This window comes from Anoplopoma fimbria, chromosome 16, assembly GCF_027596085.1.
Source record: "Anoplopoma fimbria isolate UVic2021 breed Golden Eagle Sablefish chromosome 16, Afim_UVic_2022, whole genome shotgun sequence".
NCBI classification, from domain to species: Eukaryota; Metazoa; Chordata; class Actinopteri; order Perciformes; family Anoplopomatidae; genus Anoplopoma; species Anoplopoma fimbria.
In genome coordinates this window covers 21222956-21246811 of record NC_072464.1, presented here as the reverse complement: position 1 = coordinate 21246811, position 23856 = coordinate 21222956, and the positions used below count along the sequence as shown (strand labels likewise).

Genomic DNA, 23856 nt, shown 5'->3' with positions numbered 1-23856 from the left:
CACCACCACTACCACCACCACCACCACCACCACCACAGCCCTTCAACCATCCCGTCTCCTTCCGCCAACCTGTATGGGTGGGCCTGGTGCTGGGAAACACAGCATCCACTCACAACCCTTACCCTCCACTCATCCTCCTGTCAAAGCAGACAGAAAAATGCAAAGGAGAGAATAAGAGGAAAAGGAAGAGTAAGCAGATTTTGAGGAGAAAGACGCAAAAAAGTTCCACGCGTGTCTCTCGACCCGCAACTGCGTTCTGGAGAAAGTACAAGTGGAGCTAGACGGATCTTGAGAGGAGGAAAATAAAGGATGTGGAGGACAGTGGGAAGCCTGTTGTAGTATTTAGCACTAATTTGTGAAGTTTTCTTTCGTGTTCATTCTGCCTTGCATCATCAGTCACAGTCCTGATTGCATTAAAAACAAAATAAAAAAAAAATGCACAAAATGAGCAGCACACGCTGGCGAGCGGCCAGGAAAGGAAAAAAAAAAAAAAAAAGGGCCAAGACATAAAAAAACAAAGAAGCCAAATGTTGAGGTTGTGACTGCTTTCTTCTTCTTCTACGTTTGTCGGAGGTTGCACCCGCTTGCTTTGCCTCCTCCTAGACCCGAATCTATCAAATCCTGCTGTGAATAATGCCACATAATGAACCCCTGGAATGATCCCATTACCCCATAAGATCCATGGCACAGTTTTCTGAGCATAATGCCCATCTGTACGTATTTATTGCCCGTTGTTTTGACTTCTCTAGAAGCTACTCCTTCCGCTCACTTCTCTAAACTTTACAAAAATGCTGACTTTGCATTGTTTGGTCCAAACGGACTTGCTTGTTTTCTTGAAAGATTGCTGAAGTGCCGTGTTCGTAAAACATTTTGGGTTTTAATGCCTCAGTGCTCATAAGGGGGGAAAAAAGCACTGTAGGATGCGTTTAACTACAATGAACTTGATCTGGAGTGTGTGTGGTCACATGACTTTAATATTGTTATGTATGAGCAGTAAGCTGTTAACTAACTACATGTCTGTAGCAGAGAACATATCTCTCAATCCCAGAGAAAGCAGTACTGCATCAAATGCAAGATTTACTAAATCCCTGTATTTAATAAAAAGATTTATCAATTTTTTTTGGATTATTAAAGTGAGTGATGGTGCTAATTGTAATAGCAGGAAAGGTGGTTGTCAATATATTTGGCTCTGCACAGATTAGAGAAATTATTGGCTTCAGATAAATTATATAATTGGGAAGAAATGACGGCAGATGGATCAGAAAATATGATTTTTAATAAACCTGAATGATGCCCTGTAGAAGAAAATCTGCCCATCTTGTGTTTAACGTGTCCCTCATTAGTCCTTTTGTCCTAACGCTGAGTGTTGGTGAACATCAAATCAAAGTGTGTTGCAACGCTTTTCCTTATTCATTTAACTTAATATGATGCCACTCAAACAAAGCTGTGTGCTCGGTTGCTGTCCAACAAAATGAAGTGAATTGATAAAAACGCACACACACAAAAACAAAAAACAAAGTGCCTATTCTCGGGTTTCTTTTTCTGTGAAATATGTTTGTGTGCTTCTTAGGCAAAGTGCAGGAAAAAAAACATTTCCGCGACATCGGCTTGTACAATAAACCAATAACGTGGCTCCACCCTGTCGTTAGGCTAAACTGTATCGGCTCTTTGCATGGATGTAAAGAGAACTTGTTGAATACACTGTATGTTGTATATTGTCTTAATTTTAATGAAAGTGTACGTTGATTTTAGCAGAGCACAGAATAGATCGTTTAAAAAAAAAGGACTCTTAATGTTATAAATCTGTTGGATTTAAACAAATTTTGGTGTCCAGGAAAATCTTTTGTTCTGCTTTATTTTCATATTGATCAAAATACTGTGAGCCAGTTAAAAAGGTCTCATCATTTGAAGTACAATGCCATTTTCAATTATTAATCAAATACATGCTAAAATGATTTGTCCCGCCCCCAGGAAACAAACACCTCATTATAAACATTAAACACCATTGACTAATTAATTATTCAGTGATCACAAGTAGGTTAAGTGTCCTGTGAAATCCAGACTTGATTTTTCATCAGCACCTTGAGTCTGTATAGTGTTCAATAAAGCTGTGAACGGCACTTTGAGTGCAGAATGCTGGTCGCTTTTCTTTCTCGTGCTTTTGACATTTACAGCCACATCTGATTAGTTCCTTGAGAGTTTGAGTAGCTGCATAATAATTTATAATGTTATTAATACATTTAAAAGCCCAAAAAAGGAGATTTTAATTTCCCAGCCTCTTTCTTTTTTAACTATATGTACAAAAAAACTAAACACAAGAACATTTTGTATACAATCTGCTTTTAGAGTTGTTTTAATAAAGCCATATTTCTGCTTTGTCACAACAGTAGCTGTATAAAAAGGCAGTAAGTAGATACATAATTTAATACAAATCCATAAAATCAAGAATTGTACACTTTGTACACCAATAGTATGAAATGAGTCCTCACTTTTTTGCCTGATCTCTGACCCCTGACCTCTAATCCTCACTCGTCATCCTCCACTGTCGTATAGATGACCTGGTTTCTGCGTTTGATTCTGGGAGTTGTGTCTTTGCTGCCCGGAGTCTCTGCTTTGCCGCTGGTACGTTTCAGGGCCCGTAGCTCTGAAGCATCGTCGCCATCGTCGTCCTCACAGTGTTCTTCCCTTTCTGCTCCAGAGCCGGCTGCTGGGGTGGAGTGGGAGGGAGGCGGCAGGTTCATCAGGTGGGAGAAACCAGTGGGTGAGGTGTCGGATTTGGGCGCGGGCAGAACCATGCGGCCGGGTGTTTGGACGTCACCAGGAGGAACATCAGATCCCGTTACTGCCGATTTTGTGCTACACCTGCCCTCAACCTCCTCCTTTCCTTCCTCCTCCTCCCACTCGTCCTCTATGGTGATCTCGTCGGGATTATACGAGCTCGACAACCCCGAGGTGTCGGTTGGGTACTCGCTGGGCTCGTCCGCACTTTCACCTTCGTCACCATCGTCATCACCTCCAGTGCTGCACCGAATTCTGCTCAAGTCACCGCCTCCATGCCCAACGTGGGCGTAGAGGTCAGTGAGACCCAACGTGGCACAGAGCTCCGTGGTCTGAGGGTTGGTCTGACAGCTGGGAGCGGCGTGCGGCTGGGGCTTGTTGGGGTCGTAGGGTTGCACAGTCCGGCTGAAGTTGTCTGGAATGGCAAGATCGCCGCTGAGATCCTTCACCACCTGCATCATGGCTGCTTCTGAAGGTCTGAAGTCCCAGCTGGTGGGTAAAGACGACAGATGTGACATTGTGTTTAAGTTAACGGCAAGAGTATGAGAAAGAATTGTCAATTCATTGATTATTCAATTTGACTCAAATGTATTTAAGGAGCAATCCAGAACACTATCTGTATCACGCTTGTCTTATAAGATATTAAACTGAATATGAAAAAGAGACAAGCGTGAAGCAGCGACAACGTACGAGCATTCACACAAACACACAACGTCACACACACTTGACCTCCATGGCAAAATCAAAACGTAACTGCCTGCTGAAGCCAGTGGTGCCTCCCACAATAGTCTACAACCAACAGTTAATTAGTTATGAAAAGGATGAGGCTAAAGTTTAGGGGCGAGGCAAACCTCCACTCATGAAAAAGCATTTCTGCCGAGTGCAATGATGCCTCCTACAAAAGTCTAGAACAAACTGTCCACATGAGTTTAGCCATGGCATCTATTTAGGAGTTTTGCCCCTTTTTGTTAAAGGCCCCTCTTACTGCTATATTCCCCTTTTCCCCACTGACATGAACATAAACTCACAACTTCACTTTTCACACACTTGACCTCATGCTAAAATGAGCAAAACTTTAGCCGCCAGTGAGTGGGGAAATTTTTGGAGATCGACCAACAGATAAAGTTATAGATCTGCTGATGAAGCTAAAAAAAAACTTTGCACAGAGGTAATGTACTTTAGAGCTAAAACTGCAAAACGAATATGAAATCAGACAAAAATAACAGTAAAACCTTTTTCTGTGTATTTTAGTTTATATTGCTCCATTGTATTTTATATATTCCTTTTGGAACCAACACTCTTGAGACTGGAAGCCTATATTACACTCCTGTATGTCATTATTAAATGCCTAAATCACAGCGACCTTGCTGCTTAAAAAATGTTTTGTCAGCAGTTTTTTTTTTACTGAAAAATTGTAATGCCCCAAATGCCTATTCATGTCCATGAGTGATGCTTGAAGCATTCTTGGGTCCTTTTCACTTGGATGACCGTCTTGCAAGTGACTGCTTTTGCTCGGACTGTAACTGTTTTTCTAAATATCAGTGTACCGTTCGTGCAGGCCGTTGTTCTCCGGGGGGTTCCAGGGGTGAATGGCGGTGCTTTGTAGACTGTTGGTGGCCTTCAGAATAGCAAGCCACTCTGGATCATACTCAAGACCCTCGCATGAACCCGGCCTCTCTGCGACATCCACGATCTGCAACACAAGCGTACACATCATCTCTTAGAACTGTCACCTCTACACCTTAAACCAGACGTTGACCTTTGTATGTTTAAACACAACTTTTTCTTACCTGTAGGAATTCCCTGTAGGGCAGACATTTATCCAGGGACAGGAACTTGGTGACACGTGGTGCAGCATTAGGTTTAGGCTAAAGAAAAGAGTATTCAATGAGTTCAGTGTAATACATTGGTACCTATAATTATTAAAATCACAGTATAGACAACAAGCAGCAATACAGCTAGTTGCAAAAGGCTGTCACACTCACCGGATGCTTCATAACGGCAGCAAACTTCACATGCAGATGTGCAGAGAACCAGTAGCTGGGCTGGAGGTGAGCCAGGAGCTCCTCAGCAGCAGGACTCCCCAGACTGTTGGTCTCCACTTCCTGTCGCAGAAACTTCTTCTTTCTCAACAACTCCGCTGTACTTCCATAGCGGTAGATCCCACGAGGCCAGTCGTGGCTCATGAAAATGTCCATGGGCATCTTGATCTAAGTGGAAATAAACATTTACGAACATACATGGTTTAGATGAATTAATGAACAATCTTTTGAAATATACGCAAGAGAACAAGTTGAATCTATATTTACCTGTTTCAGTTTGAACACCTCGATATTTCGGATGTGGTAAACACTTCGAAGTGTATTAGGATTGTATGGAGGGAATTCATGGTGACCTTATAGAGCACACATTTCTTATAAATATACTGTAGAGATTGTGTAACTTTAAATAATTTAGCGTGAAAAAAAAAACCCTCACCCCTTCTGTAGTCATGTGATTTGAAGATTCCAGACGCGCCACCGATTCTAATCCCTTTGTAGCGAACAACACCGGCATAACCTAAAGGAAACACGGCCACGTCATGCCTGGTTATTAACAGATAGACAGGTATTCAGAATAATCACATTTACCGTCTGCTGGTCCGTACCGAGATAGTAAATGTTTGGTGCCACCCAGCCTCCGTAAGGCAGCTCCTGCATGTGGTTGGAAGCCTCGTGGTTCCCTCCAATGAAGATGGTCAGGACTGGAGCCTTCTTCTCTCCAGAGTAGTATCTGCATCAAAGACAGTTATATTAAAGAATGAAATGCTCTCTCGCATATCTTGCACTTTTTAAGAGACAAAAAAAACAACAACAACAACAACAACAACAAAGGACTGACTTGTAAAAGGTCTGCATCATTCTGTACTTGGGCGGTATAGCCATACACATCATGTCCCCTTCATTTCGCGCCGCTTGGAAGTCCCCACAGCAAAGCAGCAGCTCCACTTTCACCTCTTCTTTCTTTTCCAGATAGGCGATGGTCTCGTAGATCTTGTCCAGCTCGCCATGGCAACAGCCTTCTACCGCGATCTTCATGCTGCACAAACAGGTACGCTGCTAATTCCTGCAAAAAATTAAATAAAAAAATCATATCAAATCACAGTGAGGTGTTGGTTTGAATTCTGTGCCCACTAGAGGGGCTGTCACTGGGATGCTGAGGTTTTGTGATCTGCGGGAACACAAACATTTGTGCTATTTCTTTCATTAAGAAGGAGTCAAATACACATGGGGACATTTGGAAAAACAACTTAAATGACTCACAAGACTGCTAGAAAGGTGCCTCCTATTATGTTTACGCTTAATACAAGTATCATCAGTCAATGTATAGTATACAGTACCAGTCAAAAGTGTGGACACACCTTCTCATTCAACTACTTTGAAGAATGTAAAATATAAAACATATTCTGGTTTGTTGAGCATTTGTTTGTTTACCACATAATTCCATATGTGTTCCTTCATAGTTTGGATGTCTTCAATGTCTATATATTATATATATATATATATAATAAATAAAAATAAAAATAAAGAAAAACCATTGAATGAGAAGGTGTGTCCAAACTTTTGACTGGTACTGTATATATATATATATATATATATATATATATATATATAAAATAAAGAAAAAAAAAGAAAAAAAAAAAAAAATATAAAGAAAAACCATTGAATGAGAAGGTGTGTCCAAACTTTTGACTGGTACTGTATATATATATATATAAATAATAAATAAAAATAAAAATAAAAATAAAAATAAAAATAAAAATAAAAATAAAGAAAAACCATTGAATGAGAAGTTGTGTCCAAACTTTTGACTGGTACTGTATATATAAATAATGCACCTGTAATTAAGGCACATTTACTTTCCTTTGCTTTGACATCTTGCACATTTTAACCCTTTTATCTGCTCATAATGAGAATGCTGCTCACATGCATGACCACAAGGCCTTTGCAATCATTTGTCTTCATGCATTGTTAGTTAAGTGCAATTACAACACACTATTAACACAATGAGCCACATTAACATGCTAGCTAGGCTACACACATGATCCAATGCACCACATGTTTACCCGCACAGAGGACATGAATCCTGCAAACAAACAGAGAAAAACACTGAATAAACAGCCTGAATACTTACAGCAGTGAATGAATGACTAAAGTGTGTCTTTTGTTGGGTTTTACAGTCACAAACTTTGTTCAGAAAAGCATGTTTATGATGCGGATACAGAGAATGAATTTTCCCACCTTTCAGCTGCCATTTACGCGCATGCGCAATACGTCAGAAAAAAACTTTAGATAATCGGCAGCAGATTCGACACACAAAAAAAAAAATATATTATATATATATATATATACTTAATATTAAGTATGCGTTTAATTAAAAAATATGTATGTTATTCAAACTATATTTATAATAACTATATGCTTTTGGTACACAAAAAACTGTCTTTAATTTTCATTCATTGGCCAACAGATTCTCTTATTCACAGAATATTCTGACTCAGTTTTTTTGTACTTTTAATGGAAATAGGTGCCAGACTGCTTAAATACACAAAAATTGAGGCTTGTTTGTATAAAATAAATAGAAACATTTGAGTGATTGCATGATAGAGGAGGTTCCAGCTTTGTGTAATGTGGTATAAACTATTTTAACATTTGCAACTAAAATGCAGTTGCAGCTACTGAATGCAGTTTAACATCTTATTTATCCATCATATAGGATATAAGTGGCGCCCAGCAAAGCCAGTAGAGTCTCCCAGTAGAGTCTCCCAGTAGAGTCTCCCAGTAGAGTCTCCCAGTACAGTCTCGGCGGCTGTGGCGTAGTGGGGAGCAAGGTAGTTCTCCATTCAGAGGATCGATGGTTCGATACCCGGCTTCATCGATGGTTCGATACCCGGCTTCGAGTCAGTCGATGTGTCCTTGGGCAAGACACTTAACCCCAAGTTGCTCCCAAAGGCTTGCCATCGGTGTGGACTGGATGTTGCATGAATGTTAGTTAGAGTCTGATGGTGGCACCTTGCATGGTAGCCTGTCATCAGTGTGAATGGGTGAATGATATACATATCATTCACCCATTCACACACTGATGACAGGCTCCCATGCAAGGTGCCATACTTCACTGATTGTAAGTCGCTTTGGATAAAAGCGTCTGCTAAATGAATGTAATGTAATGTAATGTCTCCCTATAGAGTCTCCCATTAGTCTCCCTATAGAGTCTTCCAGTAGTCTCCCAGTACAGTCTCCCTATAGAGTCTCCCAGTACAGTCTCTCAGTAGAGTCTCCCAGTACAGTCTCCCAGTAGAGTCTCTCCCAGTAGAGTCTCCCTATAGAGTCTCCCTATAGAGTCTTCCAGTAGTCTCCCAGTACAGTCTCCCAGTAGAGTCTCCCAGCAGAGTCTCCCAGTACAGTCTCCCTATAAAGTCTCCCAGTCCAGTCTCCCAGTCTCCCATACAGTAGAGTCTCCCAGTACAGTCTCCCTATAGAGTCTCCCAGTCCAGTCTCCCAGTAGAGTATCTCCCAGTTATAACCTCTTCATAATCATTTATTGTACATGTGATATCATCTCTTTGACGAATCAGCCTCTGACAGCCTCCTCCTCCACAGACACCATTTACCAACACCCAGCCTGACAGATCTCAACTTCAGCGGTGTTGTTGTTTGTCTTCACAGCGGTGTTTCCAACTAAAACACCTACAACCACATGCTGTTCTTTACCCAGTAACGACCAGTGTCTGTGGTCTATCTTTCTGGGGTCTTTTAGGGTCTTTTAGGGTGTTTATTTCCTCCATAAAGCCGCTCTCAGCTGCTCTGGAGGGGGCGGAGTGTCTGCAGAGCTCTGCGCCGATTGGGGCGCTCGATCCCGGGGAAGAGAGAGATGTCGTGCCTGCTGGAGGCCCCTCTCCGCGTTAGCGTGCTGTCTGTGAGTCCCTGTCATCATTTAAAACACATATTAATCAATTAACAACCAGTTAACTCCCTCATTAAGGAGTTTAAATCAAAACATTCGTGTTTGCAAGCATGGAGACTCCGTAAGCTGCTAAGTAGGGATAGGTTTGTGGTGCGGCGTAGCGCGGGCGGGCGGGGTTAGTAGGGACCGCGTTGGTTGGTGTACCCGCCCGCCCCGTCGGCGCGCAAGGGGGAGACAAATCGAGCGACAGAGCTGTCAGAGCTAGCTAGCAGCTAAAAAGCTAATGTGAGAGTCGCTACTGTCCCGAAACACGCTGTAAATGTTTGTGAATGGACATTAAGGCGTTGGTTGCACTGGTTGGGTTGTTTTATTACAGTTGCACGGTGCTGTTTGCCGGGTGATTACAACGGGAAACGTTAGCGGAGTTATGCTAGCTCAGGGTAGGAGCTGCATGCAACATGGCGAAGCTAACGATGCTAACGACGCTCAGGGAGCCGCAGTGCATTGTGGGGGTTAGGGTTATTACTGCAGGTGGCAATGGTTGCTTGTACTGGGAGAGTCTAATGGGAGACTCTACTGGGAGACTACAGGGAGACTGTACTGGGAGACTGTACTGGGAGACTCTATAGGGAGACTCTACTGGGAGACTCTATAGGGAGACTGTACTGGGAGACTCTGCTGGGAGACTGTACTGGGAGACTGTAGTGGGAGACTCTATTGGGAGACTACTGGGAGACTCTACTGGGAGACTGTACTGGGAGACTCTACAGGGAGACTCTACTGGGAGACTCTATAGGGAGACTGTACTGGGAGACTCTGCTGGGAGACTGTACTGGGAGACTCTACTAGGAGACTCTACTGGGAGACTCTACTGGGAGACTCTACTGGGAGACTCTATAGGGAGACTACTGGGAGACTCTACAGGGAGACTGTACTGGGATACTGTATTGGGAGACTCTACTGGGAGACTGTACTGGAAGACTCTGCTGGGAGACTCTACTGGGAGACTACTGGGAGACTCTACTGGGAGACTCTACTGGGAGACTCTATAGGGAGACTACTGGGAGACTGTACTGGGAGACTCTATAGGGAGACTGTACTGGGAGACTCTGCTGGGAGACTGTACTGGGAGACTGTAGTGGGAGACTCTACTAGGAGACTCTACTGGGAGACTCTACTGGAAGACTCTATAGGGAGACTACTGGGAGACTCTATAGGGAGACTACTGGGAGACTCTACTGGAGGGAGACTACTGGGAGACTCTATAGGGAGACTACTGGGAGACTGTACTGGGAGACTCTCCTGGCTTTGCTGGGCGCCACTTATATCCTATATGATGGATAAATAAGATGTTAAACTGCATTCAGTAGCTGCAACTGCATTTTAGTTGCAAATGTTAAAATAGTTTATACCACATTACACAAAGCTGGAACCTCCTCTATCATGCAATCACTCAAATGTTTCTATTTATTTTATATAAACAAGCCTTTTTACTCAATTTTGATGTGTATTTAAGCAGTCTGGCACCTATTTCAGAATCACCTATAGTCAGAATATTCTGTGAATAAGAGAATCTGTTGGCCAATGAATGAAAATTAAAGACTTTTTTGTGTGTACATATTGTGCTGAACCAAAAGCATATAGTATCAGTTTGTTGTTGGCCGGGTGAGGTTTTTCTCCCCTAGTTTCATGTGGAACGTTCTGGTTTAAGCTGTCAGTGATACAAACACAGTTATCTGGTGTCACATGTAGCCTCTGGGTGCCCTATATAACATATTTTAAAGGGCCATGCCATGGGTCATGCTGCTGTATGAGTGTGTATGATTGTGAATCTATCAAGGCTTTTATTTTAGTTATATGAGCTAAAGTCAAATACTTCTAATGTTGAGTTGTTTAAATGCTAACACTATATGTCTGCATAATCTGGTACAATAGCAACAGGCTCTTCCTCTCAGCCTTTCAACTTTAATTTGTTGTTAAATTGATCTTAAAATGTATTGAAAGGCCCCTAGGTATGTTAAAATCTGTACTGTCGTGTGTATGTGTCTTTGTGTTTCTTGCAAGGCAGCCCTAGCTTGAAAATGTGTTTGTAAATTCTGTCACTAACGTTGCTGTTATATTTGTGCTCATGCAGGAAGTCACTGCCACTAGTCGCCATTATGTTGACCGGCTGTTTGATCCCGACCCACAGAAAGTGCTGCAGGGAGTCATGTAAGTTTAGCACCATGCATGTGTGTTATTATTCCACTGATGTTATTATAAAGCCAGTGTACACAGCACACCCTTTTGCTTTAGCTGATTATTTATTTTTTCTTTAAGATCCTGTGCTGCAATGCATTGTTTGAGTGAGCGTGACCTCTATGTTTACATGCAGAGGCTTTCATGTGACAGTCTATTTCAAAATGCATTTCACTCATCAGTGTGAATACATCTCTCTCTGTCTCTGTCTCGATTGTTATTTTTAACTTCTGAAGGGATTAGCTCTGGTTACGGCTCGTAGAGCCCCACTAGCCGAGCACCTGACTGACTTGACTGCCTGCTACAGCTGTACTTTTCCATTAGCCCCACTCACCTGCTATACGATATCATCTGGCTCTCTTGCAGAGCAGACGAAGGGCTGCATGGAAAACAAAAAAAGAGTGCATGCAAATGAACTGGCTCAGCCTTTGTCCTACAACAATATGCGGCACATCTGCTAGAAGCCTTCGCTGTTCCAATTTAGAAACGGCTGCCTGGCTGACCTCTGTCTGCCTGCTGTCTTTATAACGTCTTTCATGACCTCTGCTGATCCGCAGACGGCCCCTCACAATGTCTCAACAGTCTGAAGACTATGAGCTTATATATTATATACTTATGTTATAAAAAGACATAACTAATGTGCTTTACTTAAAGCATGTTTGTTATTTTAAGAATTATAGTATAAAAAACAATTCTGACCTGTTGCAGAAGCCTAATTGTTGCTCGAATAACTGTAACTAAATGGTAAATGGACTGTATATAGCGCTTTTCTAGTCTTCCGTCAAAGCGCTTTTACATTACTAATCATTCACCCATTCACACCCATTCATACACTGATGACAGGAGCTACCATGGAAGGTGCCACCTGACCATCAGGACCCTAAAACATTCATACACATACATACACCGCAGGAACAGCCTGCGTTTTGCCCAAGGACACATCGACATGGACTGCCAGAGCCAGGGATCGAACCGCTGATCCTCTGATTGGGGGACGACCCTATCTCCACTGAGCCACAGCCGTACTGTAACTGTAACCTGTTATATTAGAATAGCTGTCAGTAAAAAAATAAATAAAATAGAGCATACAATATTTTTTTTAGGTCCCGACATTGTACCCCTTTATTCCTAACAGCACATCTTGCTCCCTTGTAGCTTCATGTAAACATGAACAACTGAATAACACTGTAAATTGGGAAGAAATATGCTCTATGTTGCGGGCCGTAATCAAAAGCGTTATCATCTCCTAAACTGTCGTTAGGTTTCAGTCGCCCCAAATAAATGTCCAAGATGATCCTCATCTGTGTGTTTATGTCTGACTTCACAGCGACATGAAGAATGCTGTCATAGGAAACAACAAGCAGAAGGCCAATCTGATTGTCCTCGGAGCTGTGCCGAGGTACGTCTCTGCACATCATTCCTCTTTATCTATCTTCCTACTTTTCCCACATTCAAGTACACTCAAGATATAGACGGATTTTGTTCAGTAGACAGACAATAAATGAAAAATAACTGCAAAGCTGCAAGAGTTTAACTATTAGCATCATCTACCCTGTACCTTACAGGTGACTTAGCAACCCTCTGCAATGATCTTGCTCCGCTGTGTGTTTTGCCCACTTGGTTGCAGGTTACTTTACCTGCTCCAGCAGAGCTCGTCCAGTTCGGAGCTACGGACCGAGTGTGCCGTGGTGCTGGGCAGCCTCGCCATGGGCACCGAGAACAACATCAAGTCCCTGGTGGACTGTCACATCATCCCTGCCCTCCTTCAAGGTTAGGACACACACAAAGACATATACATATGCTCATGCATGCAAATACTCACTGCAGAGGAAAACATCTTTAGGTGAGACAGGGATCTATTAAACTTCTGTGTTTTTTGCGCTCGCAGGTCTTTTGTGTCCGGACCTGATCTTCATTGAAGCCTGTCTTCGATGTCTCAGAACGGTCTTCATCAGTCCAGTCACTCCTGTGCAGCTGCTCTATACTGTAGGTTGTCTTATCAGTTCAGTGTTCCTCTAACTGCATGGTACAGCAAGGGCGAGGCTTGTTCTAACTATTTCCATCATATTTGGTGATGTGTTCTTTAGGACCCCACTGTGATTCCCCATCTAATGTCTCTACTGAGCCGCTCACAGAGAACCCAGGAGTACATCACACAGATCTTCTCCCACTGTTGTAAGGTATTTGTTGGTATTTATTCACACACACACACAAAACACAGCGGAGTCCACCACGCTCGTAGCCAGAACACAGATTCACTGTTGATTGGACGTTTGTTTTGTTTTTTACCTCCAGACCCCAGAGCACCAGACGGTTCTTTTCAACCACGGCGCCATCCAGAACATAGCCCCTCTACTTATCTCGCCCTCTTATAAGGTATACGGCTGTGTCTCTTTGTGTGTCTCTTTGAGTGTGTGTGTGTGTGTGTTTGTGTACGTACAAAGTATTTTACCCAACTGCATGATACGACTTTTCACAGGCAGTTAACTGTGTATATCACTCTCTCCCTCCGACCTCATGACTCTCCAGGTCCGGATGCAGGCGTTAAAGTGTTTCTCAGTCCTCGCCTATGAGAACACTCAGGTCTCCATGACACTGGTGAATGGTGAGTCTCTTCTCTTCTTGTCTCCTCTCCTCTTGTCTCCTCTCCTCTTGTCTCCTCTCCTCGTTCGAGCTTCCCTTTGCGAGCCCAGTTTATCTACGTTCTTGTTTTTCGTTGCCACAGTGCTGGTGGATGGTGAGCTGCTCTCTCAGGTATTTGTCAGAATGATGCAAAGGGATCAACCCATTGAAATGCAGCTAACGGCAGCCAAATGGTGAGCGACTTAAAACTGCTTCAACTGATTATGAATATATGACTGCATTTCCCCCATATACTTCTTCTTTGATTATGACTTCCTCTCCTTCTGTCCCAGTCTAACGTACATGTGTCGAGCGGGTGCCATCAAGACGGACGAAAGCTGCATAGTCCTAAAGGTCAGGCTTTTAATGAGACCTCTGCAACGGCCATTCTATTCATTATTATATTGTATCAGTGGCACTTCTTTATTAAATGTGCTTTGACTTCCTGTTTTCCACCCCAGACCCTGCCGTGCCTCGTGCGGATGTGCAGTAAAGAGCATTTGCTGGAGGAGAGGGTGGAGGGTGCGGAGACACTTGCCTACCTGATGGAGCCCGACGTGGAGCTGCAGAGGATCGCGAGCACTACAGACCACCTGGTGGCCATGCTGGCCGACTACTTTAAATACCCCAGCTCTGTGTCTGCCATCACTGACATCAAGAGGGTGGGTCAGAGGGGGATCTTTCATGTTTTTGGCGAGGTGGAGGGGGGGGTGGTGTTTGTGCTTTATCATTACACTAAAAAAGACGTCTACAGCCATGCTAGCGCTACTATGAGGCTGTGCTTTGAGCTAAGTGCTTTATGTCAGCATGCTAACATGCAGGAAATTACAATCCTGCTGATGTTCAGCAGGTATAGTGTTTATTTTCATTTCAATTAAATTAATTTTGTATGGCCAAAAATCACAAATCACAAATTTGCCTCAGAGGGCTTTACAATCTGTTAAACAAAGAACATCCTCTGTCCCAGGACCCACGCATCTGTACAGGAATAACTCCTCATTTACCAGATTAGTTTAGCATGTTAGCATGCAAACATGTGCTGATTAGCACTTAACACAAAGTGGACAGCTAAGGTCAATGGCAATGTCATTAGCGTGGCAGGTATTTCAGTCTGGACCGAAGTGTTAGACAGAACAGCCTTTAAATCCCTCGAGCTATGTATGTAGCTATTATGGCAAAATATCATAATTGCAATATTTTTTTAATAAGGCCAATTAAAGGCTATTTTTCACAAGAATATATTATTTTGCTCAGACTTACAGACAGCCCTTTGTGCAGGCTAGTTATGCTAATCAGCTATGACCCCAGTCATCCTCAGTGTGTCCAAACGTCATTTGCGGTTTTTATTTCCCAGAATCTAATGAGTGAGTCTAATTATGAATGTAGAGACTGTTTGACTCTTATAAACCGGAAAGATATCTTCATTTTCTTTGCTGTTCCACATTATTCACCAGTTTAGTTTTCTGCTCTGTCATCCGCAGCTGGATCATGACCTGAAGCACGCACACGAGCTGAGACAAGCTGCTTTCAAACTGTACGCCTCCCTGGGCTCCAACGACGAGGACATACGCAAGAAGGTGACCTTTGGCCTCAGGGTGTATTTTATTTTTGTTTGCATATATAATCGTGCACGGATCTATTTATTTATATTCTAATCTATCCTCTCCTTTCTCCTTGTGTTCAGATCACAGAGACAGAGAACATGATGGACCGGATAGTCAGTGGCCTATCAGAATCCAGCATCAAAGTCCGTTTAGCAGCCGTTAGGTACGGTCTACCGTTGCCAATATTGCCCTCTTAATCTCTTTCTAATCCCTGTACCAAGAAATTAACAAACATTTGTGACACGGCAGTTCTGCAAACTTTGATGAGCATTGAAGATATTTAACTTTAACTGCGCTGTGATGTCTCAAAATGCGTTAGAAAACAGCCAGTATTGCTTTTTAATTTGTATATTTTTCTAATGAGCTGTCTTAATAATGTACAATTCCCATTTTGCATCCACTTGTCTTTTTCCTTTCGAGGCTATATTTAGGAAGAAAATGTGTTTAACATTTTATTAAAAGAGATATTGAAATGCTGTTGATTTAATTCAGGTTTTAGTTGAGAATTTTATTATGACATCAAAAGTGGATGATGTATTAAACAAAACTTTTGACAGGTTACACTATTGCAAAATGCCATGCAACTGTGACTAAGCCCTCCGTCCATATTTGGACTTTCACCCAGGTGTCTTCACAGTCTTTCGCGGTCGGTGCAGCAGCTGAGGACGAGCTTCCATGACCATGCAGTGTGGAAACCCCTCATGAAGGTCAGTGGAGTGGCAATAAAGTTTAAATGAGTGAATACAGCAAAGCCCATATTTAGTAGGAAAAAAACCCTATATTTGTATGCAGCTGTTGCAGAACGCCCCCGATGAAGTCCTGGTCATGGCCTCCTCTACACTATGCAATCTACTACTGGAGTTCTCTCCAAGCAAAGAGGTACACACACTCGCAGTCCCTCACATATAAAGAGAACAGATTGTGTTACTTTAATACTGAGACTGACTGTTTCTGCTGATCTGCAGCCCATCTTGGAGTCGGGGGTGATTGAATTACTATGCAGTCTGACCCAGAGCGACAGTCCAGCACTGAGGGTCAACGGGATCTGGGCTCTGATGGTAAGAAGAGGATTTACAGTTTTTTGTTTTTTTTAACTTATTGGCTCCTTACAATCATTTTTATCTTCATACGTTTATTGAATCTGTGCTTTCCAGGACTGGAAGTAACGAAAAATCTCTTTCTAATTTTCTCTCTGCACTGCAAAACATCTGTGTTGTGTTTAAAGTGTTAAATATATGGTTTCAGTGAGTTGAAATATAATAAATCAGATCATTGATCCACCATACTGCCAGATTACTTCATCTCAAATCCGTGTTTTTCTGTGTTAAGAACATGGCGTTCCAGGCGGATCAGAAGGTGAAGGTGGAGATCGTTCGGGGTTTGGGCACAGAACAGTTGTTCCGCCTGCTATCGGACCCCGACACCAACGTTCTGATGAAGACCCTCGGTTTACTGCGCAATCTGCTGTCAACACGCCCAGTGAGAGACACACACACAAGCATGATATGATACTTCAATTATTTTTAATGTAAACTGTTTTAGTATGTCCCAATACATAATGTGTCAAGTGCAGTATGCCAAAAATACCAGGATGTCAAAGTGCAACCAGTCGGATTTGGCAGCGTGCAAGTAAGCATGCTTATTTATTTATTCTGACCCACAATCCTCTGCGAGTGGGTCAAAGTTCAGGGGGCAATTTTATGCTGAATTAGTATGTGGCAGTTTATTGCATACTGCATGCAACGGTACATAGTTTGTAAGGTCGACTAAAGTAAGTACTAAAAGAAAGAATATGAGGAATGTAGTGAATATGATATGATTTGCTAAACTTAATTTCAAAAGCCTTTTATTCCCCTGGTAACACAGTCTTTACCATCCTTAGTTACAGTTTTATATACTCCACTACATATTAATATTAATACACATATCAATGTGTGCTATCGAAAATAGCTGCAGCAGGCAAAGTTGCACCCTTTTTTTTTTTTACTGTCTTTGTTTTCTGGTTGCTTCCTGAACTGTTATGTTGCCACAGAAAAGTTGTAGTAATTCCCCTCATTGCCAACCTTGAGTGCTCAATACTTTCTCACCTACTCTGTAAATATTAGTACACATGCATGTATGTGCTGAATTTGCATAGACTCTCCAGAAATGTTAAATACGGCATGCGTGCTGATTCTGTCCCGCTTGCTCTCTTGCACTCTTCGACTGGCAGCACATCGACCAGATCATGAGTTCTCACGGGAAGCAGATCATGCAGGCGGTGACCCTCATCCTGGAAGCGGAGCACAGTATAGAGGTCAAAGAGCAGGTGAGCACTCCCTCTGCTTCATGCTTACAAATGGTTTTTCATACAGAATTCATTGAAAAAGACTGCATTGCAGAGTCGCTTTAACATTCTGCAAGTATGAGTCTTTATTCAGTTAGGCCTGTCGAGTGGTGTTTGTGGAGCTGGAAGAATCAGTCGGCATTGAAGAGTTTGTTTCTGGATCACAAAGAACAAAATGTCCAGATATCAGCGCTGATGTAATACTCTTTCTTTTATCTTTTAGACGCTGTGCATCCTAGCCAACATCGCCGACGGCAACACAGCCAAGGAACTCATCATGACCAATGATGACATGCTCCAGAAAATCAAATACTACATGGTACTACAAGCCCTCCACTGTAGCTCACACCTTGTGATCAGAGCAAGTGTTTGGTGTTGCTGCAGCATGAATTTCTTACTGTTTCCTCTTCACTCTTCACATGTTGTGAGTTCTGGTGGGAAGCAGATCATTCAGTATGTTGTACCAACCGAAGACACTGTTGAGTTTAGTTTAAAACCGCCGTAGTGAAGCCGCAGGTGCCAGAAAACGTGCTCTTGTTCTACATTTTTGTAGATTGCACATTGTTTTTAGATGTTTTAGAAACAGGGGGTCTAAGAAATCTTAATTTTATTACATATTTTGCAGCCAAATCAAATATCTTGACAGTATATTCAACCTTTTCTTCTTTATAATGCAATCAAAACTTAACTTGTTTCTTTACAGTGCTTGTACAAAGGCATGAAGTAGTCCATGAATATAAGATATGAGTTTACAGATAATTACAATCCCTCCTCCCTATGGTGGAGGTTGGTTTATGGCTTTGTGCCGGCTACACCTACAGTCTATGGGTTACACTGGTTGTCTTTTTAATTCTTCAGAGCTCATTTTGTTTGTACACCCTCTGGTGTTTTGTAGAATAATGCAACGAACAGCATTTGTTGCATTATTCTATGCATTATAACAGCATATAGTATAAACAGCTACGGGGCCAAGTGCTAGTTGAGCCCATGTGACCTGAGCTTTTGTTCCGTTTTGCCCTCACTTGTACATTTTTCTTACCTCTGCTGTTCTTTCAGGGGCATTCGAATGTGAAACTGCAGCTCGCTGCCACCTTCTGCATCTCCAATCTTATCTGGAATGAGGAGGACGGTAAGAGACACGACACACAAGTAGAAGGAGGCCAGGTTCAGAGAGAGGAGGCAGAGGGATGTGAGGAAAGCTCAAGTCTTGTCTTTTCTGGGGAAATGTTGATGTTAACATTACAGCAGGAAAAAAAAGGTTTTGTGTTGCTTAGTGCAGTATTTACCACTCCAGGCCTCCGAGTGGCGCTGCACTAAATGAAACCACCAGCAGATTCAAACTCTGTTATTTTATAACAAACATGGTTGCTGCATGCTTATATTTCACAAAGAATATCTGTCCTGTCTGGTCTCCTGAGGCCAATTTGTTATTGTACAGAAACACAAGTAATTGCGTTTTTCGTCCCATCTTTCAGTTCAAGCAGTGGTCAACAACGATTGTGCCCACAAAGGTCAGCACAGCTCAGGTCAAAGTTACACACATTTTCTTTAACTTCTTTCTAGACTCAAAGTGAAGTCTGTTGTCTACAAAAAACACTTAGATGATGGCGCACTAAATTACAAAGCCATTTATGCCTCTTTTTGTAAAGGAATTGAAGATGTTTTCACTCAGTAATGAATAATAATCAACTGCTCTCTGCTTTATCGTGTGCTCTCAGGTTCTCAGGAGCGTCAGGATAAGCTGAGGGAGATGGGCTTTGTGGACATTCTGCACAAACTCACCCAGGCCACTGACCCCAACCTCTGTGACAGGTGGGCCAGAATAACAAATCCTATAAAACAAGCACACGTTCTCAATAGACAGTAGCTCAACAGGTTGGACTGATTCTCTCTCTCTCTCTCTCTCTCTTGCAGGGCGAAGACGGCGATGCAGCAGTACCTAGCGTGACCACAGGGAGGAGGGTTCCTCTTCTGTCAGCCTGACTAACAATCACCGGGAGGACGCCTGCCATCGGTTCTTTGGTTTCTTGTTTTATTAAACCTCGAGGCTGCTTTTGTTGCACAAAGACACTGTTCTTTTTGGGACCTGTGGCTGGCCTCCCTTCAACCCCACCCACCCCACCTTCTAATAACACCACCTCAACAGTTCAGCTCACTCTGAACCGCATCATGGAGACTCTGAGACCGTGGATGTGGGAAATCAACGGTTAGGAGGGGTTCTTGTGTTTTTTTTTCTGTTTTTTTTTTTTAGATTTTCATCAATGAAGTGATTTTTTTTTTTGACTCCTTTCGGGACTTTGTGATTTGAGATTTTTTTGTTTCCTTGTTGGAGTGCGTCAGCTTGAAACCAGCACCACTTTGGTGCATCTGGACTCCCCATAGCGGAGATTCTGGTTTAGGAGAAGCGGACTACGAGGTTTGACGCAAGAGCAGCAAAGCTTCCCAGTTTTATTTTATTTTTTAATTAATATTACTATTAATAATGTTTCCTTTTTAAGGCGTCGCAAGCAAGGACATATTTGGAAAAAAAAAACAAAGACTGCCTATTTTGAAATTTTGGGTGTTTTCTTTTTCTTTGTGGATACATACCTCGTAAATATATAAATATATATAAATATAAACATAAATATATATTTTTGGATTTTTATTTTCCCCTGACCCCTCTGTTCGTTTTCATTCATTCTCTCTGAACCATGATTCTTGTCACAGTAGGAGAATCCACTGCAGTCTGATTCAAGTATGTAACGTGGTCTCTAGAGGTGAATAAGGAAGAGAAATGTAATTCCCCTGATTTATTTTTTTTCCTCCTCTCACAGCGGTGGTTCCTACGTGCACTGACGCCCGTCACTTCTGTCCAACATCCTTATAATCCCAATGGGAAATGTAGTTTCCATAGTGCTAACTCTGACCTGCCGGTTACTAATTAACAGGCATGAGTACACACAGCACCAGAGATAAGAGGATGCATGTATCCTCACGTCTCTGCTGAATAAGACTCCATGTCTGTCGCCGTCTCTGTATTCTCTGCACCCCCCCCTCTGTGTGTGTTTGTCAAAAGAGATAAAGGAAAGCTCCTGGGTTTCTATCCTCTCATGTGTTTCGAGAAGCGAGCGAGGACAGAGTAGATTTAAGGAATAAAGGAAGGAACTACTGGAGACTGGCCCCTGGAGGGTGAAGCACTAAACGCATCCTCAGCAGCAGAATCAAGTTCTACGTTTGTTTCCTCCTCGATCATTTATTTCCTGTCCCATCAGGATAAATCTAGAGTGTTGTTCCCTGACATTTCAAAACCCTACTGAAACTCTGATAGAATGAATGTTACCATTGAAAATATATGCAGACCTGAAGAAGGATTTCTTCTGTGTTGCGTCTTATTTCTGCCGGGTTGCTTTACGTGTTTGGTTCTGAGCTTTAACGTCTGCAATCAGATTAAAAACAGCAACAAGTATTATTTATCTCTCATCCACATTGTGTAAAGAGAAAGTTCAGAGATACAGTATTTTGGGGGGAATTCTACAGTATTTTTCCAACTTTGCCAGAGTCAGAAATAAAAAAAATACCTGAGGACAGACTTTTTTTTTTTTTTAAATGTATTTGGTGTGTTAAGTTATGTCAAAAAGCAATATTAAGCTATTTTGGCTCAATTGTTGAATGTCTATTGGATTAAACAACATTATAATGATTTAATAGACATCACACCTTTTTTTTAAAACCCCTGGTCTGAAGAAAAAACATTTATATACAAATACAGTGAACTTCCCATTTTGTTTGTATTGCGGCTAATAGTTAGCCAGCCCCAGTTTTAGTCACAGAGGTCATTATCAGTTCTTCAGAAAAATAAATGCACAGGGATGTTGGAAAAAACCAAAAGTAAACTCTGTGCTGTAGATTTTTCCAACTCTTCTAACAATCTGGATACAAATATTGTGTTTGCAATAGATTTTTTTATCTGTTTTCCAATTTTGTTTCTTAATCCAAACAAAGACTGTAGCAGGAAATAATGGATCTACTTAATCTATACAATGTCGACTTACAATTATATTATATTTCTTATATTTTTTCATAATAATGCATTCTTTTTCTTGCATTTTACAAACAGGGAAAGGATGTGTTATTTCCAGCTTTTGTCTTTGTAATACTTTTGACATCCAGATGGTTAGAAGACTCTTGAACAATTCTGAAACTATCAGCAGTAAGTTTTGTTAAAGCGCTTTCTGGGTTTTTAAGACATCCCTGGTATTTAGTTTCCAAAACAACAATGTTCACCTCGGTTGATGAGGCACAGACTGAGGCTTTAGTTCCAGAGAGTAGAGCAGGACTCTGAGGTCTTACAAAACAACACTTCTTTATTGTTGTACAGTATGTAATCCTGGTAAGAGCTTTTTTTATGTAACAGCAGTCTTTAATAAAACATCTGAAACCCAGCAGCCTCCCACAGGGCGGCCAGTTTGTCGGCCTCCCATCAGCCCTCCGACCTCCGCAGCTCAAAAGCAGGCACATTCCTCATGCAAAAAAAAAAAAAAAAAAAAAAAAAAAAGCTGCGACATGCATTTAAAACCCTTTTGTGTAACCAAGACCCCCCCCCAAAAAAAATCACACAAACACAGAACTCCAAACATCAATGGGAGTGAATCTTTGTGTTTCAGTGTCGTCCCTCCCCGTCCCCGTTACAGAAAATAGAAACCAGAAATCTGACTGTCTATATTACAAGTATCATGTGGTGCACAAAACACCTCGACAACGCAAGAAAATAAATAAATGTAGAGAAGTCCTGGGACCTCTGTAGCGATGCAGCCTGGGTATTGTAGTTTTCGGGTTAGGCTGTTGTCTCGTACCAGTGTTAAGCGGTTGGCAAAGGGGTTTGGAGATGATGCAAAAATGTGTGTGTGTGTGTTCAAGATATGCTTTGTGTGTGTGTGTGCGTGTGTGTGTGTGCTACATTAGAAATTGGGAAGGTGAGACTCGAGTGCATCCAGTTCGATGGTCTAAACTTCCTCCCCAGCCGGTTTCTGTTACGTCTCCCAGATACAGAGTTTCCTCATTGCTTTAGGCATCAACAAAAAAAAAATTCACAGCCTTAATAAATAAATACATTGACATTTTTAGGGTAAAGGTGCAAGTGTTTTTCTCTGATGGCTTTCTATGTTCTAATTTTGATCCAAATGCTGCCTGTGATGAACAGCTGACTGTAGGGAACTCTTGTCTTTATGCGGAGAAGGCACCAATGGCTGGATGGCTAAAGCTCAGGAGTGATGTGGGAGTTTGCTGAACAATCTGGTTTGTAAACAGTCACGATGGTGATAAACAGATATATATGGGTGCTGTTTATGATATTTGTGTTGTCATCCCCCACCCCCCGATAAATCTTGCTTTTAATGTCTTTGGCACACAACGCGACAGCTAGCTCAGACGTTTTAGGTCCACTCCCAAATAGAAGCACTTCTGCTCCTCAACATGCTCGTGACTCTGTACTTCAAACTTCTTTTACAGGGAGAGAAAATGAAAGAAAGTTAAAACCAATTCAAACATATTTTTAGCTTCTTTTTGTTTTGTTTTTGTGAACGTGATTGACGTTTGTGTGATTCTGAGGACGAGTGTTTTCTTCCATCAGCCCAGAGGATGATTTTAAATCTAAACAAAAACCATAATCCCATTGATGAAACAAACTGGTCTTCCATGTGAGTTGACAGAGACTGAATGGAGAGTTTACATTCCCAGTCCCGGTGCGACGGCTTCGGACTGGAGTGAAGACGTGATTCCTGCTGAGATATGTTTGTACCTTCCCTTTGAAGAGGAGGAGACATCCATACTTTGGGGGCGGGGGAGGGGGGTCCATAAGAGCTAAATGCGTCTCCAGAGATCAATGGAAACCAGTTAAAAAGTTGTGCTCTGGTCCGATGTGTCCCAGTAGCTGCGGGGGTCGACTGACGCTACTGAAGTGTCGATACTGTAAGACAATTTGTGCTGTTGTAGTTCTGTGGTGGATCCGGGTAAGAAAAGGTACTCCTTCTCACTGATCTGCTGACAGCTGGCATCGTGTCTCGGCCTCCCAGGTGTGTTCCTGCTCACCTGTCCTCTCCTCCTTCAGTGAGATGGATCAGCCGTCCGCTCTCCCTGATCTCCGTTGTTCCCGTCTCTCCGTTTTGTGTATTTGTCTGCTACTCTTTTTGTCGCCTCACAGTTTTAACCCGTTCATAACGCTGGCTCCTCTTCGTCGATGAAGCTGATGTGCTCCGTGGACGACTTCCCCCCGTCCTCCACCACCACCACCTGCCGTCGTCCCCACTCCTGCATCTCCAGCTCCTGGGGAGAGCGGCGGGTCGGGCCTCCCCGCGGTGCCGCTGC

The 23856-nt window shown here is 42.3% G+C and overlaps 3 protein-coding genes across 6 annotated transcripts in view; 1 reads left to right on the top strand and 2 right to left on the bottom strand.

The window, feature by feature from the left end:
- Positions 1-12: 12 nt before the first annotated feature.
- Positions 13-7101, bottom strand: dbr1 (debranching RNA lariats 1). 2 transcript variants are annotated; one of them, XM_054614755.1, is made up of 9 exons: positions 7059-7101; positions 5659-5883; positions 5426-5550; positions 5257-5337; positions 5088-5173; positions 4764-4988; positions 4569-4646; positions 4326-4471; positions 13-3267 (listed from the first exon to the last, which is right to left on the bottom strand). In XM_054614755.1, exons 2-9 carry the CDS (start codon positions 5853-5855, stop codon positions 2526-2528), a joined length of 1680 nt encoding a protein of 559 aa, XP_054470730.1. In that variant the 5' UTR covers positions 5856-5883; positions 7059-7101; the 3' UTR covers positions 13-2525. The 2 variants fall into 2 exon arrangements, with proteins under 2 accessions (XP_054470730.1, XP_054470729.1); XM_054614754.1 differs by lacking the exon at positions 7059-7101 and adding an exon at positions 6952-7050 and having other exon boundaries at positions 14-3267.
- Positions 7102-8454: 1353 nt separating this feature from the next.
- On the top strand, positions 8455-21082 carry armc8 (armadillo repeat containing 8). Of its 3 annotated transcripts, none has more exons than XM_054614952.1 (23): positions 8455-8733; positions 10856-10932; positions 12287-12358; positions 12587-12729; positions 12848-12945; positions 13047-13139; positions 13255-13335; positions 13489-13564; positions 13685-13775; positions 13875-13935; positions 14043-14243; positions 15063-15158; positions 15266-15348; positions 15811-15892; positions 15978-16064; positions 16151-16243; positions 16515-16664; positions 17398-17493; positions 17735-17830; positions 18568-18640; positions 18987-19022; positions 19230-19323; positions 19426-21082. In XM_054614952.1, exons 1-23 carry the CDS (start codon positions 8689-8691, stop codon positions 19457-19459), a joined length of 2058 nt encoding a protein of 685 aa, XP_054470927.1. In that variant the 5' UTR covers positions 8455-8688; the 3' UTR covers positions 19460-21082. The 3 variants fall into 3 exon arrangements, with proteins under 3 accessions (XP_054470927.1, XP_054470926.1, XP_054470928.1); XM_054614951.1 differs by having other exon boundaries at positions 18987-19037; XM_054614953.1 differs by lacking the exon at positions 18987-19022.
- A 2621-nt stretch (positions 21083-23703) lies between these two features.
- The window catches only part of kcnh3 (potassium voltage-gated channel, subfamily H (eag-related), member 3), a 130277-nt gene continuing 130124 nt past the window's right edge, over positions 23704-23856 (bottom strand). Inside the window, 2 exon segments of the mRNA XM_054615018.1 lie at positions 23704-23822; positions 23825-23856. The exon segment at positions 23825-23856 is cut by the window's right edge and continues 806 nt beyond it. Of these exon segments, the coding sequence (XP_054470993.1) occupies positions 23704-23822; positions 23825-23856 (151 nt within the window).

What these genes read in the sequence shown, in the direction of transcription:
- dbr1 (XM_054614755.1), bottom strand. Translation starts at nt 5,855, where the DNA reads ATGAAGATCGCGGTAGAAGGCTGTTGCCATGGCGAGCTGGACAAGATC. An exon ending in ACCAAACATTTACTATCTCG is followed by an intron (nt 5,338 to 5,425) that starts GTACGGACCAGC and finishes TGTTTCCTTTAG; the next exon opens with GTTATGCCGGTGTTGTTCGC. An exon ending in CTGCCGTTATGAAGCATCCG is followed by an intron (nt 4,647 to 4,763) that starts GTGAGTGTGACA and finishes TCTTTTCTTTAG; the next exon opens with CCTAAACCTAATGCTGCACC.
- armc8 (XM_054614951.1), top strand. Translation starts at nt 8,689, where the DNA reads ATGTCGTGCCTGCTGGAGGCCCCTCTCCGCGTTAGCGTGCTGTCT. An exon ending in CATCCCTGCCCTCCTTCAAG is followed by an intron (nt 12,730 to 12,847) that starts GTTAGGACACAC and finishes TTGCGCTCGCAG; the next exon opens with GTCTTTTGTGTCCGGACCTG. An exon ending in TATCTGGAATGAGGAGGACG is followed by an intron (nt 18,641 to 18,986) that starts GTAAGAGACACG and finishes CCCATCTTTCAG; the next exon opens with TTCAAGCAGTGGTCAACAAC.